General features: G+C 56.0%; 1 protein-coding gene across 32 annotated transcripts in view; it reads right to left on the bottom strand.

Moving 5' to 3' along the window:
- Window positions 1–210: 210 nt before the first annotated feature.
- Window positions 211–14,983, bottom strand: part of CACNA1C (calcium voltage-gated channel subunit alpha1 C) — a 740,475-nt gene continuing 725,702 nt past the window's right edge. For 31 of the 32 annotated variants that reach the window (XM_089303273.1, XM_089303272.1, XM_051849901.3 and 28 more), the window contains 8 exons: window positions 12,764–12,891; window positions 12,144–12,278; window positions 10,452–10,804; window positions 8,634–8,762; window positions 5,418–5,524; window positions 4,998–5,101; window positions 3,537–3,872; window positions 211–1,910 (listed from right to left, as the gene is read on the bottom strand). In XM_089303273.1, coding sequence (XP_089159399.1) covers window positions 1,605–1,910; window positions 3,537–3,872; window positions 4,998–5,101; window positions 5,418–5,524; window positions 8,634–8,762; window positions 10,452–10,804; window positions 12,144–12,278; window positions 12,764–12,891 — 1,598 coding nt within the window. In that variant the 3' untranslated portion in view covers window positions 211–1,604. The remainder of the gene's footprint in view (window positions 1,911–3,536; window positions 3,873–4,997; window positions 5,102–5,417; window positions 5,525–8,633; window positions 8,763–10,451; window positions 10,805–12,143; window positions 12,279–12,763; window positions 12,892–14,983) is intronic. The other variant, NM_001136522.1, reaches the window with a different exon arrangement.

Raw genomic sequence — 14,983 nt, 5'->3', positions numbered from 1 at the left:
ATTCGCTTGGCACAATTGCAATTCAGTTTTAAAAAAATATGTGAAAAATACTGAAACTGACCTGAATTCAAGTATAACAGTTTCTTCAACAGAAACATTATCAATGCAATAAAACGTTACACGGAATATATTGAAGCAAAATGCCTTCTTTTTTTCCCTTAAATTTGTTTTGTTTAAATACAGTTAATGCCAACACAACTCACAATTGTATTTTTAAAATGAATATTATTGCATTGTTTTTGCATATCTTGTGGGACAGAAGATGCAGAGTTACTGATTCCCGTTTCAGAAGTAGAGACAGTGGTTTGTTCTTGCTTTCAAATGGCCCCACATTCTGACCTCCTCGCAGTTAAACCAGAAGGAAGCGCGTGGTCACCTGTGTGTCCGGGCACGCTGTGTGGGTGCACATCCACACGCACACAACCCACGCACGCATACACGCAGACACCCCTAGACATGCTGCCGCTCTTCTGCACCCACCAAACACCCAGCATAAAACAGAACCCAACTCAATCACCCATATGTGCAAGACCGTATCAAGTGCATTGCCAATTACCTTTAAATTATAAATCGCAACCAAACCAGGAAAAAAGAAAAAAGAAAAAAACCGTTACTACCCCAGGAAACGGTAACAAATTTGGGGGCATACACAATGGCTGGTAAAACTCCCACAGCGGCTTCTATGGAACCCTCTCTCCATGGGAAAAGGAACCCACAGCCTTTAAATAATACAATAAAACCAAGCCAGATTTACATATGCAAAAGTGAAAGCAGGAAGATGGGTAGCCGCAAAATTTATAAACGCTCTTCTTTCTCCCCTCATCCTGGGAAAACAATGATAACGATTAAAAAAAAAAAAAACTGAAAACCGCAACATGCTGTCAAAAACATGGCAAATCACCAAACAAAACAGCGCTCGACGGAAGCGCAGCACCACCTGGTCAGGCTGCGCGCTGGCGGCCCGGACCCCGCGACCGCGGCTGCCGCGCAGCACAGCGACGCGCCTCCCCTCACGAGCAGCTGCGGGTGCGGAGCGCGACGCGGTGGGCGTGGGCCGGGCAGCGCCCCCGACAACCCCGGGCGCGGCGCGGAGCTTCGAGGCTGCCCCGCTCTCCGCTCCCGCTCCGCAGCCTCCTGCGCGTCTTTGCCCCTCTTGGGCGCGCTGGGGTCCTCGCCGCGAGTCCTGCCCTGCGCCCTTCTCCCAGTCCACAGGGCCCGGCTCTATGGAGACAGTGAGGCTCATACAGAATATGTGCAAATGATTTTTTTTTTTTTACAAGCAAAGTTGAAAGACACCCGTTTGGTTCAGGGTCCTTTTGGCGAGCGAGGGCCACCGCAGAAAGCTGAGGTTCTCTTTCCCGCCCGGGGCGCGCCTGGAGCAGAGCTCGAGGGCGGGTCTCTCCCCTTCCCGCGGCCGCCGCCCCCTCCTCGCCTCTGCGGACACAGAGGGCTCCACACCTCCCAGCCTGCGTCTCGTCCCAACAGAAATGAATGAAGACGCTGTTCCGGTTAACTCCAGGTCACGAGAACAGTGAGGCACTTCTGAAACGAACCCATTAGGAACATTGAGACAAATAAAAAACCCGCACCCCCGGCCCTGGCGCCTACAGGCTGCTGACGCCGGCCCTGCGGTCCGCGAGGGCCTCCTCGCTCTGCCCGCACCCTGGGGCGCATGCGCCGCTCGCGTCCTGCTCGTTCTGCCCCGCTCTGTCCCGGCCCGGGTCCCTGCGGTTCACAAAGGGTAACAGGGTGCCATTGGGGCTCTGCCGGGCGCCCCCGCTGAGAATGTCGTCGGCCGCGTTCTCCATCTCCTCTATGGTCAGATCGCAGGCGTCAGCCAGCTCCTGGGTCGTGACCTCGATGAACTTGGGATCTTGAGCAAACTGCCCCAGTCCTTCGGAAATCAAGACCTGAGGAACCATGGGGGAGAACCACAGGGGAGCGTCGTTAGAGCTGCTCGGGTGGGCGGATTCAGGTAGCGGGGGGTGTGTGTGTGCGCGCGCGCCTGTGGACACTGTGCACATGCATGTGTGTGAGTGTCCATGCGTCTAGGCAGGCATGTGTGTATACCGTGTGGCTGCGTGTATTTGGGGGAGGGGCGGCGCTCTCAGGAAAGAGGTAGAGATGGAGCATCGGACAGAGCAGGGAAGTTGTGGGGTGTCTGCAGCCGCCAGCAAAGACGTGACACTGGGCTCACATAGGAGCCACAGGGCCCTGCTCTGCTGTTTCAGAGGCAGACAGCAGCCTGGCCTCTTCGCTTCCCTCTGGCCCCAACATGTGCCTTCCTATTATTCTTTGCAAGAAACGTTCACTCCCTCTTTGGGAAACTGTTAACCTGTGCCACCCACCCCTTGTCAGCTGGCTGCCTTCCTGGGCAGGAGGATCCGGGCGTATGACAAGTGCAAAACACCGTGGCTGCACCTGGCCCTGCTTTGCCCAGAAGGGGCCCTTGGTGACCCCCAAAGCTCCTCCAGCCTGGGAGAATCAGCTCCTAAGCCAAGGTGTGGGAGGAAGTGAGTGGGTGGAGCTCCACACACACTTCTCGTGGGTCTTGCTCCCTTCCCCGTCTTCATCACCTAACCTTCCTCCGGAGCACAGCTCCTTCCTGCATGCCTGTTTTAGTGCCTGCTTCTCCTCACCACAGTGAGAGCTCAGGAAGGCAGCAGCCCTGTATCAGCACTGTATACCAGCACCCGGGCGGCACACGGCGGGTGCCCAGCAGAAATTTGTGAAATGAGTCAAGGGCCACAAGGCCAGCAGCAGAATCAGAATGGACATTCGAAGTCACCTGGTTCAACTCCCAACCTCCTGCAGGCAGCGTGGTGGCCTGGCGGGCCCTGTCTGCTTACCTAGGTCCTGTGGTGGGAGGTTTCCTACTTTTTAGGAAAGACCCCTCCTTCTGGCAGAGCTCATTGGAAAGGAGCTGAAATCAGCCTGCCTGTCAGTCTAAGCCAGCTGCCCCGTCCTCCTGCCCAGGGCTGTAACCCTTTGTGGCCGAGTGCCCGTGATGGGTGTGAGATGAGAACTGCAGCTTCGTAAGCCACTCCTTCTCGGAGTCACCTTCCTCTGGGTTTGTACCAGCTTGTGAAAGGCCCCCTAAAATGTGGCACCAGGACTGCATGAGATGCCCTGGACTGGGCAGCCAGAAGCACTCGTGTTCTCAACTGATGGCGCTCCAACCTGGCTGTGCATCCAAGCTTTAAAATTCTCAGTTTAATTTGCCACAGTCTTCCAGAGCTCCCTGGCCACCGTGTGTGTGTGTGTGTGTGTGTGTGTGTGTGCAGCCCAGGTTTGTGTGTGGGTTCTGAGCGGTCCCTGAACATTGAGGCCCGTTTCTCGGGGTTCACTGGCTGTGTTACCCAGTGCTTTCTTCCTCAACAGAAGCCATGAGAGCCCATCACTTTCTGTGTGTCCCCGAAAGTGGCGGTCAGGGAGATGACATTCAGTCTATGGGGACGGAAGCGTCTCCCCCCTCCTCAGTTCTCCAGTCCACATGCCCTTCCCCTGCCTCTGCCCCGCGGCCCACACTCACATACCGCTTCCACCAGGCTGCTGGCGCTGCCATGGAACTGTCTCCCCTGGGCCCCAGCCTGGCTGGGCACAGTGAGGGAGACGGGCCGGGCTCTCCGGGCGGCGCTGCTGTCCCCTCTGCAGGGGCTGTTCTCCCCAGACCATGAGCCGCAGTGGATGGACGGGAAGCTGCTGTTGAGTTTCTCACTGGAGTCGGCCCCCTCCAGCCGCAGGGTGGGGATGGGCTGTGGGGGCCAGCCTCGGCTGCCCGGTGTGGCAGGGGGCGTGGCACAGGGCCTAGGGAGCGAGGTGGGGGAATGGCTTCTCTGCAGGAGGGGACTCAGGCCCGCCACTGCCAATGCCTGTGGACACACAAGAAGCACAAGTTACTAGGAACGATGGGGCCCAAGGGACGCAGGCCTCTAGTCTTGCAGTTACTTCTGCCCACCTGGAACACACACCCCATCTGTCTGACCCCCTCTGAGCCCTAGCTCATCGAGACCTGGCCCAGGTTTCCATAATCTCAAAATACATCTCTGCACAACTCAGTCTGCCTGAAGTGATCTCTTCCTTCTGTGAGTTCAGAAAGCTGCAATTGAGTGGAATCAGGATCATCTGCTGTACTTGTGAATCCTCTTGTTCTTGGTAGACTGCAGTGAACGATGACCCTACACTGTATGTTAAATGCAGGACACGCATGCCCTGTCAGTCAGCCGTGCGGGTTGGGGTGAGGATCAAGGTCTGTGAAGAAGTTCGATGTCCATCACAAGGAGCTAGATCAAGCCAGTACTCGTTATTCTGACTTTTATAAAAAAGAAAAAAAGGAAAAAAAGAAAAGAAAAGCAAGGACGAGGAATAGAACCCTGCCAACCCCTAGCTCGGGTTGTCTTTGAGCCATGGCGGAAGCCTTACACTGCGCTGCTAGGAAGCCATGTATGTGTCTGCGTCCTGTGTCCCTGGCTGCTGCTGGGCAGCCCGAGGGCCGTGGCCTGCATCACCGCTGGGTCAGGACTCGGCCCCGCAGTGTCTGCTGCTCTGCTGTGGTGTGTGGTGGGAGGGGGCGACACTGGGTGGCTGGAGGGGCCAGATACAGGTAAGGAAGGATGCCTTGCCCACCAGCGTGATAAGAACAGATGGGTGGAACCAGCTGCTAAAACCGCCTTCCAAAATAGCAAGCATGATGTCCCCACTTCCTGCCATTCCCCCTGTCCCGGCCCCAGCTCCCGATGGGTTCCTGGCTGCCTGGGAACCTAAAGGAAGAACAAGGCTATGTGTGGTGTTGTGGACAGCCCAGTAGAAATCATTCACACATGGGCAGCGCTCCACAGGCTAAGCAAAACGGTGGATTTCTTTGAGCTGAAGTGATATCAACTTGGCCACACCAAGCTGGCTGTCTTAGGGTGATTATAAGCTTTGATTGCCAGTTGAATGCCTTTAAGTACGGCCTAGACTGTTGGGTGGTGGCTTAGTGCAGTATCATGGGCTACCTGGTGGTGGACCAGATGCAGGGGCAGGACTGTCTTCTGAGAGATGTCTCCCCCTTGATTCTTCTGCCGCTTCAGACACTCCAGGTGGAAGGAAGCCCTTCGACCTACAAAGCCAGCCAAAGAAGGGGCTCAGGGCAGGAAGAGAGGACAGGGCTGTGACAGCTCCGAACCCGGTGGGAGCAGGGTCTGGGGCTCAGACACCCTTCCTGTTTGCCTCTTGCTTTGTCTCTGAGGCGTTGCGGAGCACGTGTGTCCAGCTCCCACCCCAGCACACCCTGTCTTTGCAATCATTCTTCTCACTTTGGAAGTCTGCCCAGCCCACTGCCTGGATGTTGTTTGACCCCGGGCCATCCCGGAGTCCCTGACCAGGCATCTCAGGGTGACCACCAGCGCCCTCTGCAGAGCCAGGGGTGTGCTCACCCAGTGATGCGGAGCGCAGGAAACCCTTCTTTGGAGACAGCCTGATGTCCCGCTTCTCCTCCTCCGGGGGCGCCAGTTGTCGGTTTTCGTCATCCTGGTAGGAGAGCCTGGAACACAGAATTCTCGGAGCTCACTCCTGGAACTCAGAGCTTTCGTCCCCAGAAACCATTTTGCCTTTTCCCTTGCTGAGGGGAATGCCCACCCTTCCCCACCCAGGGGTGCTTATGGACAGGTTTGGGGGGGGCCGACATCACAGATGTTGGCCCAAGGGGCTGTCCATCCACTGCCCAAGTGGTAAGCCCTGCATTTCTGACTTCAGGCAGTAGGAGGCACTCTTGGGACAAAGGTAGTGAGAAAGTTGGAGAAAATTCCAGGCCCATGTGCCTCTTTCAGAGTGGCCTAGGTTCCTGTGTGCACAAAGGCCAACGCTCTTTACCAAGGCTGTTCTCGGCCTCAGCCCCAGCGCCGCCCCCGTTCCCCAGATCCCCCTGCATGTGCATTTCAGCAGCTGCTCGCGACAAAGATGCAGCCAGTCAGCAGCGAGGTGGAGAGGGGCCTTAGGGGTATCTGGTGGGTGGCCGCCAACCCTTCCAAGGGTGAACCCAGCAAGAAATACCTTGGGCACCCTGCCCGACAGACCCAATGGAAGGAAAGGCACCTGACGGCACTCCCTGCACTCTGCACGTTGCTAGTCTACATTCGTCTGCTTGGTTTTATTAAAAGGCTTGGGCTGCAACACACTCCATGGACTTCACAGCCCCTCGTGCATTGGCCTGCATGGCTTGCATCCACCCCTTCATGCCACAGGTGAGGCCCTGGACGCTGTCCCCAGTGCTCCCCTACATGGTGGACAGGGGTGTGCTGGCTTCACCACGGAGCACACCCCTGCTCCATGCATTGATGTGTAGATGTTCATTGAATCTACAATCATCTGTATGCATTGCTCCTTTCTTCTCAACCATGCAAGCCCTCCCTATTGTATTTCCTTCTTATCCAAACCACCACTGCTCTTGTAGACCCAGCTTCTGTCTGAGCTTGGATCATAACCATCACAGTCACCCTGCCCCGCCCCTTCTCAGAATGCCTGTGCAGCTCAGTGTGTACCCCACTCTGTGGGCAGTTAGTTAGACAGTTGCCAACCATCTTTCTTGTCTGAGATCCTCTCGGCTTCCAAACCAGTTTGTAAAACAGCCTTGAGTGTGGACTGTAGTTAGTTAACTCAGCAGAACTCCCGGATACCAAGCACGCAGCCTGCGCTTTTCCTGATTTCTAGGATATGTAGCCATGCAGTAATTTGCATTATCTAAATATTAATTTAGGGGCTGGTGCTGTGGCGCAGCAGGTTAACTCCCTGGCCTAAAGCACCCGCATCCCATATGGATACCAATTCGAGACCCAGCTGCTCCACTTCCTGTCCAGCTCTCTGCTGTGGCCTGGGAAAGCAGTAGAAGATGGCCCAAGTCCTTGGGCCCCTGCACCCATGTGGCAGACCCAGAAGAAGCTCCTGGCTCCTGGCTTTGAGTTGGCACAGCTCCGACTGTTGCGGCCAATTGGGGAGTGAACCAGGGGATGGAAAACCTCTCTCTCTCTCTCTCTCTCTCTCTCTCTTTCTGCCTCTCCTCTCTCTGTAACTCTGACCTTCAAGTAAAATAAATCTTTAAAAAATTAATTTAGAGGTGGGCATTTGGTGCAGGGATTAAAATGCCACTTGGGACACCTGTACTCCAAGTAAGAATGCCTGGTTTTGAGTCCTGTCCCTTCTGAGTCCAGTGTCTCGCTGATGTGCACCCTGATGGCTCAGATAGTTAGATCCCTGCCACCCATGTGGGAGACCCAGATTGAGTTCTAGGCTCCTGACTTCAGACTGGCCCATTCCTGGCTGTCACAGGCATTTGGGGAGTGAACTAGTGGGTGGGGGATCTCTTTGCCTATCTGTCCCTGTCTTTCAAATAAAATGAAAATATATTCACAATTCCAATTAGGAGAGTATTATCTGTTAAGGACCCTCAGAGGACCTCAGGCTTCCTATGCACCGTGTTTCACTGAGTCAGAAAGCAGGTGTTTCGCCCCCTCACCCCTCTGCTGATTGGACATGAAGGCACAGGGGTTAACTGATTTGTCACGAGTCGTGGTCCTGCTGCTCTTTCCACAGTTTCCCTCACTTGCTGGATTCTTATAACATCAGGGGACAAGGAGGTGGCTCTGCTACTCTTCAACCTCTCCCGCCACTCCCTGGGGGCCTGTGTCCTTGTCCTACTCCTGCCTCTGCAGCCACACACATCCATCCTCCACCTTCCCTCAAAAAAAAAAAAAAAAAAAAAAAAAAAAAAAAAAAAAAAAAAAACCTAAAAGGCACAAAGTGCTCTCCAGAAAGCATCCCAAACAGTGCATCTTAGGCTGTTCCGAATGCCACCCATAGCCATCAGTGCATCTTATAAGGAGGCACGGTAGACAGGCATCCGTGTTGGCAATTCAGCCACGGCAGACACTGATATTTTCTGTGCTCTGCTGGACAACAGACTGCCACAACCTCAGGTGCATCCAGATCTGCGGACCAGAGCTCGCCTCCAGCAATCCAACAAGAATCCAGACCTCAGTTCCAGATTGCCAGCAGTGCCCTCTTCTGGGCAGCTTTTCTGTTTAAAAAAGTTGTTGCTATTATTTGAAACAGAAAGAGAGAGCACGTGCTGATTCGTTCCCCAAATGCTTGCAACACCTGGGGGTGGGCCAGCGCAGAGCTGGGAGCCAGAACTCAATCTGGATCTCCCACAGGGCAGCCGGGCCCCAAGTGCTGAGCCGTCACCTGCTGTGTCCCACAGTGCGCCCTAGCAGGGCTCCCTAGGCATTCCCCTGTGGGATGCAGGCATCCCAGGCAGCATCTTAACCACTGTATCTCAAATGCCCCCACTGGGCAGCCTTATTATTAGAACAGTAGCTCCATGAAACACTTAACTGTAGATGTATGTATGTATGTGCTGTGTCCCACAGAAAACGTGCTGTGGCTGCTGCTTGCAGCCAAAGAGGAAAGACGGTCAGCCGTTTTCCCAGGAGCGAATCATAGCGAGGAAGGACCCAGCTAAAGGGGATTGTGTGTGTGTTGGGGGTGGCCTCTCCCTCCCCTAAAGTGATTGCAGGTGCAGAGTGGGCAGGACTGCTCTCTGATCTCTGCTTCCCTATAGCTGGGGCCCGCCTGGGCCAGGAGGCAGCAGGGCTCACATCTCTGTGGAGAGCAGGCTGGGCTCACTGCAGCACTCTGCATCTTCACCGATCCTCACGTCGTAGTTGTCGTCCTGGGATGCGCCCTCCTGACACGCCATGGCTATCTGGCTCTCCTGGGAGTGGCATCTAAAACATCCAAGGCGGAGGAAAGCTTAGGGACCGTCAGCCCTCCTTCCTTTCTCCCAGCCAAGAAGGGGCCACACAGGCATGCACACGCGTGCACACACACACACACACACAGTGGCTGCGGCCTCTTCCCCCAGCAGCTGCCGATGAAGCCGGGGAGCCATGGAAGCATCAAGATTGAGGCTGAGGCTCTTGGTGGGAGAGGGACCCACTCAGCCTCTGGCCCAAGTCACTCAGCCTACCCCGTGCCTCAGTTTCCCCTCCTGTAAAGTTGGAATGACCTGTGCTGCTGCTCGCAGGATGGCTGGGCCCCTGGGCTGTCCTCTCCAGGACAGAGTGGCACAGAGAGGGCTCTCCCCACCCCGTGCTGCAGACGGCTGAGCCTTCAGACGTTTGGCCAGCTGAGAAGTCCCCGGCATCGTGGTCTGCCAGATTTGGTTCTGACGCTGGCTCCCTGGAGTGAAGGCCCAGAGAGGACACCTCATGCGGAGGGCTGTGTCCTACTGAGCAGAGGGGGTGGGCCTCAGTCCCTGCCGAGCCCAGCGGGGGCTTGCACTGTGACGCGCTCTCTCTGGAACAGCGTCTTCCTCGCTCCAGGCTCAGGGCTCTGCCCGTCTCATCTGGGCTTGGCTGTCTTCCTCCCTACTCTGTGTGCCGGAGCCCACTCTGCTCTCAGGCCCCCTGAGGCATCTGGGAAAGAGCCCAGTGTACCCCTCCCCCTCGCACTTTGGCCGTGGGCTCACAGAGCAACCTGGGCAGACTGGGGCAGAGCTCTCCGGGGCGGACGTGGACCATCCCCCGCCACGGTCAGAGGGAAGATGAGATGTCAGGGGCTCCATATGGAGCGGGAGGAAAGGCGCGTGGAGTGGGCGTGGCGAGGAGCACACGGGATGGCAGCAGGCAGGCAGCACCACTTCTTGGGACCACTGTCTGTTTTCAGCAACAGTGAAGCTGCCGCCAGAGCCCCCACCGTCTGCCTCGAGCTCTGGCGGGAGGGACAAGGCCCAGGACTCCAGAGTGCTGGCTGCATTCTCCTCTTAGAACCCTGAAGGTTGTTTTTACCAAAAGTGGTGAGGGGAGAGGGCACTGGGGTTTAGTGAGTACTTAGGATGCGCTCAGTGCTCTGCATGTGTTATGTTTCATGGACAGGTGTCTCCGTGGGGGAGGAAAACCTCTGCTCCTCCCCCCGCTAGCTCCTCTCTGGCAGTCGCTCTCGCCTGAGGAACAGGAAGCGTCCTGCACAGGAGGTCATTTCATCTACACGGACACGCTAACACGGGACTTAAGGAGCCTTCCTGAAGAAGAGGTGAGTGGGGGAGAATGTGGGGCCAGGAATGAAGCCTTGAAGGTTCTGGAAGAGGGAGGGAGGCCACCAGGACAGGCAAGGATCAGCCACTTGCACGTCCCTTGCAAAGCCAGCTTTTCCGTGCCCTGTGCACACCTCTGTCCCAGGTGTTCAGTGAGTACTTCCTGTATGCTAGGCATTGTCAGGGGCCGGACCAACTCGTCCTGAGCCCATTCAACCAAGGGCAGGACTTGGGAGGCACCCTAGCACCTACCTCTCTCGCAGGGGGTCCAGGGCTACAGCCTCTATTGAAACTTGCGGGGTGGGATGCCAGCCTGGGACTAAGTGCTCCTCCTCCACCTGGCCCCTGGCAGCAGCCCTGGGTGCCCCACCCCCCTGCTTACCTCTTGGAGCTGAGCTTCCATGCTGCCTCCTGTGCCCGGACGGCAGGAGACAAGGGGGACCCGTGGCCCTCCACAGTGCTGACTGTGCTGGGGTAGCCGGCGGGGCGGGGGAGGCGGCCCAGGGCAGTGTTGTTGGCATTGTTGATGTTGGCGTTGGAGCCGGTGGACGAGTAGCTGCTGGGGGTGAAAGTGGAGTCCACCAGCTTCTCGTGGGAGGGTGACTCGGTGTCGCCTTGGTTGTTGCCAGCCTTGCTGATGTGCAGTGGGCGCTGCGTAGTGAAGGTCTGGGGGAAGGCGCTCCGGCTGTCACTTTGGTAGTAGCTGACATGGTTGCCAAACAGGCCACCGGCCCTCTGTAGACAAGATGGGGGGGCGGGGGGAGAAGCCCCTCAGCTACCCCTACCTCCAAGGCAGATGGAGAGGAAGGGAGCAGACACAGCATCCTGGCTGCCCATCCCAGGAACCAGTCACACAGGGCAGCTGTTGAGGGTGACAGCCATCCTGGGAGTTCCCAGCGGAGCCCCTGAAGACCGGGCTGTGTCCTGGGGACAGTGTGGGGTGGCTGTCCTCCACAGCACGGTGCACGGTAGGCGCTGAGGGCCGGAGACTGTACCTCTCACTTTCCACAGGAAAAGCCCACTAGCTCCCAGAGGGAGAAGCTAGGAAACGAGGGAGCAGAAGCTACCTCCTGCGCCAATGCCACCATGGCTTCCTTTCCCTAGGGGATTCTGGGACACTGAAAATTAGGAAGCAGTGTTCTCTTTCCGGCCCTGTGCACTCCTTCCTTGTTTGTGTTTGTCCTGGGTGAGTGGGCGGGCGGCCCTGACCTGAGAATGTCTCTGGGCTCTGGCAGAGCAGTCAGCAGTTGTGGTTTCTGGGGTCTTGTCGGGGCACTGGTAATGTGATACCAGGTCCCTGAGACCACCTGGTGAGGGACAGCTCATGGAAGTGAGGATGAGCATGAGCCATGGGCAGCATGGGCTGATCCACAGCCGGGGGCTGGCCTGGGGGGCTGCAGAGACAGGCGTGGGCAGGGCCTCCCTACAATTACGGTGAGCAGATTCTCCCTTGCTATAGAAGGACTTGAAGCCAAACGCCTTCAGGGTGAGGCAGGGGTGCTGAGGAGGACAGAGAGCCAGACGCTGGGGTTCTGGCATTCCCACAGAGCCCTCATGACTGCACCTGTCAGGTGACCTCCATCTCCAGCGATGGAGAAGGAGGGCTGGGGGGGGGGGTGCTTCTTCACCTGGAGTATACACGCTCTGTCTCACAGGGCAGTGCCACTTCGTTCCAGCCTCTGCTGCCACGTGGGAACACAGCCCAAAATCTTTTGATTGTTTTTTTTTTCCCAAGAGAAGCCAAAAGTCTGGATTTTTGCTTGAATTTGCCAGATTTTCGAATAATGGCCAAGAAAATGGGTCTGCAGATTAAAGGTGGCCCAGAAGCTATCACTTTGCAACTTCTTATGTGGAAGAAGTTCACCTTGGAAATGTGTCCTTAGGAAAACAGCTCTTTCCCCCTTCCCCAAGAGCCAGTGACACCCAGGACCAGCTACCATGTCCCTGGAGCCCTGGCTGGAGATGGAGCCAGGCTCAGCCAAGGGGCAGGGCTGAGCCAGGCCAGGTGGGAGGAGTCTGCCACTGGGCTGAGGGCCTTGCAAAATGAAGGGGCGCGCCTGTGGCGGCCACCTACCCTGAAGATGTCATCTTCAGAGGCAGCAGACACAGCCTCCTTCATGGCCTTGTCCAGCTCTTCCTCAGCTGTCAGGTCTCCGGAGATGGCCCGTCGGATCTCAGGCCCGATGTCGTGCAGAGTGCGCAGGCCAGCCTGGAACGCAGAGGGTTCCGTGAGGACCTCGAACCCTTTCCACAGGCTTCCCAGCCAGCCGCCACCACCCAGCACCAGGACCTGCCGCTGCTGGCCCCAGCCACCCACACCGCCGCTTCTCCATGGGGCAGGTGCACCTCCAGAGTGTGTGTCTGTGTGTGCAAACCAGAGGATGGCTCCCTGAACCCCTTCCCTGCACTAGGGAATGGGTCCATGCAGAGTCCATTCACCTGTCCAGAAGGGATCAGTGCTGTACTCCTGAGAGCAGGCAGGACTGTTCAGGGCAGTGTGTGCGTGAAGGGACTACAGGAGGGAAGAGGTTACATCACCCCCCCCCCCCATCTACCTGAGAGGCCTGGAGCTCTCAGGAAGTTTTCTTCGGAAGGGGCAGGGCCCCCGGCATCCTGGGAAAACCCTGGGACTCTGTCAGAGGTCAGGACTTTCCTTGGGGTGTAGACCCCTCCCTCGAGCCCCCAGCCCCTCACCTGCAGGGAAAGGGCATTCCTCTGGGAGGGCTTGCCCACAAGCCCTTGCTCTTTGCGCTTCTTGAATTTCCGGAAGTACTCTTGGATCAGGAAGGTAGCGTAGAACTTGCCGACTGTGACCTCATCATCTGGGACAGAGGAGAGGAAGGGCTGTCAGAGGCAGACAGGGGGCATCCACGTGTTCTTTGACTTTTTCACAGTGATTTTTGGGGGAGGCAGTACATGCCCACGGCCCACAGACAGAAACAGAAAGGGTTCTTCCACCAAAGCCCTCTGCTTAGCTACCACCTCCAGCAGATAGCTTAGCAGATAATTAGCTTCTTGAGCATTTTCCCAGAAATTCCTCCTGTAAACAACTGATGCAAATAGTAAATGTATGCTTTCTCTCTCTCTCTCTCTCTCTCTCTCTCTCTCTCTCTCTCTCACCTGCCATTGCTAGCTCTCATTTGATTCCACAGCTTCAAGTGCCAGTCACTGGCTGGCCAGTGCCCTGACTGCAAGCAAGGTTATGCTTCCAGATCGGAGGGAGAGAGCTTGGTGCAAGGGAGGCTTTCCTCCTCTTGGAGTTTGTGTTTTTGTTTCAAATCAGATGCATGGGTTTTGTGCCACCCAAGACTCCATGTGACAGAGTCAGTGTCTGTCTTGGGAATGAGCTAGAGCATGAGGAAGCTGTATGGGGACCACATCTGGCCAAGAGCAGCTGTGTCGCAGCTTCCAGTGAAGGCGACAGCTGGCTGGGTGAGATCTGGGGGCTCGCCTGGCTCTCCTGCACCCCACCATCCCTCAAGACCAGCCAAGTCCACAGCAGGAAAGGGCCTCCCATCTCACAAGCCCCTCACTTCCGTGTGGGAGAGAAAGCCCTGGAGGTCCCTGTCCAGGGTAGCCGGGGGGGTGGGGGGGAGGCAGGGGAAGGACCTGCATAGTGGGGCAAGTGGAGTTCCAGGCTCTCTGAGACCTGGATTTGACTCCTGAATCTGCTCTGTCCTCACCATATCACCTTGAGCCAGCTACTCAGCTTCTTCTAAGAAATCACGCCCCTTGAAAAAATGCCATAGAAATGTTACAAGAATGAAATAAAATCATGGGTGCGAAGCATCAAGTGACTCTTGCCTCTGTGTGAGCTTCAGCCCCTTCCTGCGTTCCCTTGGGAAGCGGCTCTCAGCAGGGTGAATCACCTCTTCAGGAGAGCTTCGGAAGAGGACGGGATGCTTTCTGGTGGCCCCAGTGACCTGGGGGTCTCCTGGCATTCAGTGGCTCCAGATGTACTCCTAAGCACATCACAGCTCTGTCCTCTAATGGCACCTACGCGTTGTACCAGATGCCTGTCTGGGAAAGCAACGTGTTCATAATGATCTGAGCTAAGCATCTACTTATGAGCCTGGAGCATTTCCTGCATGGTTTTCGTACACCTGGAGGTTTGCAGGAAGGCAACTGCTGCGTGAATTGGTGGAAGACTGTACTCTGCTGTCTGAACTTGACCAAGAGGGGTTCACATTTTGGAAAAAACTGTTTCCCTGATGGCAGTGTTCTTTTGGTATCTGAACCTCCTCCACTATTGTCACAGTCATGGTCACTCTGCATCCGCGCCTGTGTGCATGCGTGCACACTCATCTACATCCCGTATGTACATTTGTTTAGCCCTTCCTGGCAGATTAAGAATGTAAAGTGCTGACAATACTCAGCTTTGTGTTACTTCCTTTAAACACGAACTGGTTCATGACAAATAGGTGCATGGGAGCAGCTTATCAGTTAGTTACAACTTCTGACATTTCAGCCGTGCCTGAACATTTATATACGAGGGGTACTTCAAAACATCTGTGGAAAAATGAAAGCACAGGGGCTGGCGCTGTGGCTTAGCAGGAAAAGCCACCACCTGCAGTGCCAGCATCCATACAGGCACTGGTTCAAGTCTCAGCTGCTCTACTTCTGATCCAGCTCTCTGCGATGGCCTGGGAAAGCAATAAAAGATGGCCGATGTCCTTGGGCCCCTGCACCCATGTGGGAAGACCCGGAAGAAGCTCCTGGCCGCTGGCTTCGGATCAGCCCAGCTCCGGCCGTTGTAGCCATCTGGGGAGTGAACCAGCAGGTGGAAGACCCATGTCTGTCTGTCTGTCTCTCTCTCTCTCTCTTTGCCTCTCTGTAATTCTGCCTTTCACATAAATAAATCTTTAAAAAAAAAAATGAAAGCATGAGATACAAGCCAATTTTGAAATTCACACC

Source organism: Oryctolagus cuniculus, chromosome 9 (genome assembly GCF_051225735.1).
Source record: "Oryctolagus cuniculus isolate XC-2025 breed Fujian yellow rabbit chromosome 9, ASM5122573v1, whole genome shotgun sequence".
Classification (NCBI taxonomy): Eukaryota; Metazoa; Chordata; class Mammalia; order Lagomorpha; family Leporidae; genus Oryctolagus; species Oryctolagus cuniculus.
The sequence above is the reverse complement of the archived record's forward strand: the minus strand, read 5'-3'. Positions and strand labels throughout refer to the sequence as shown.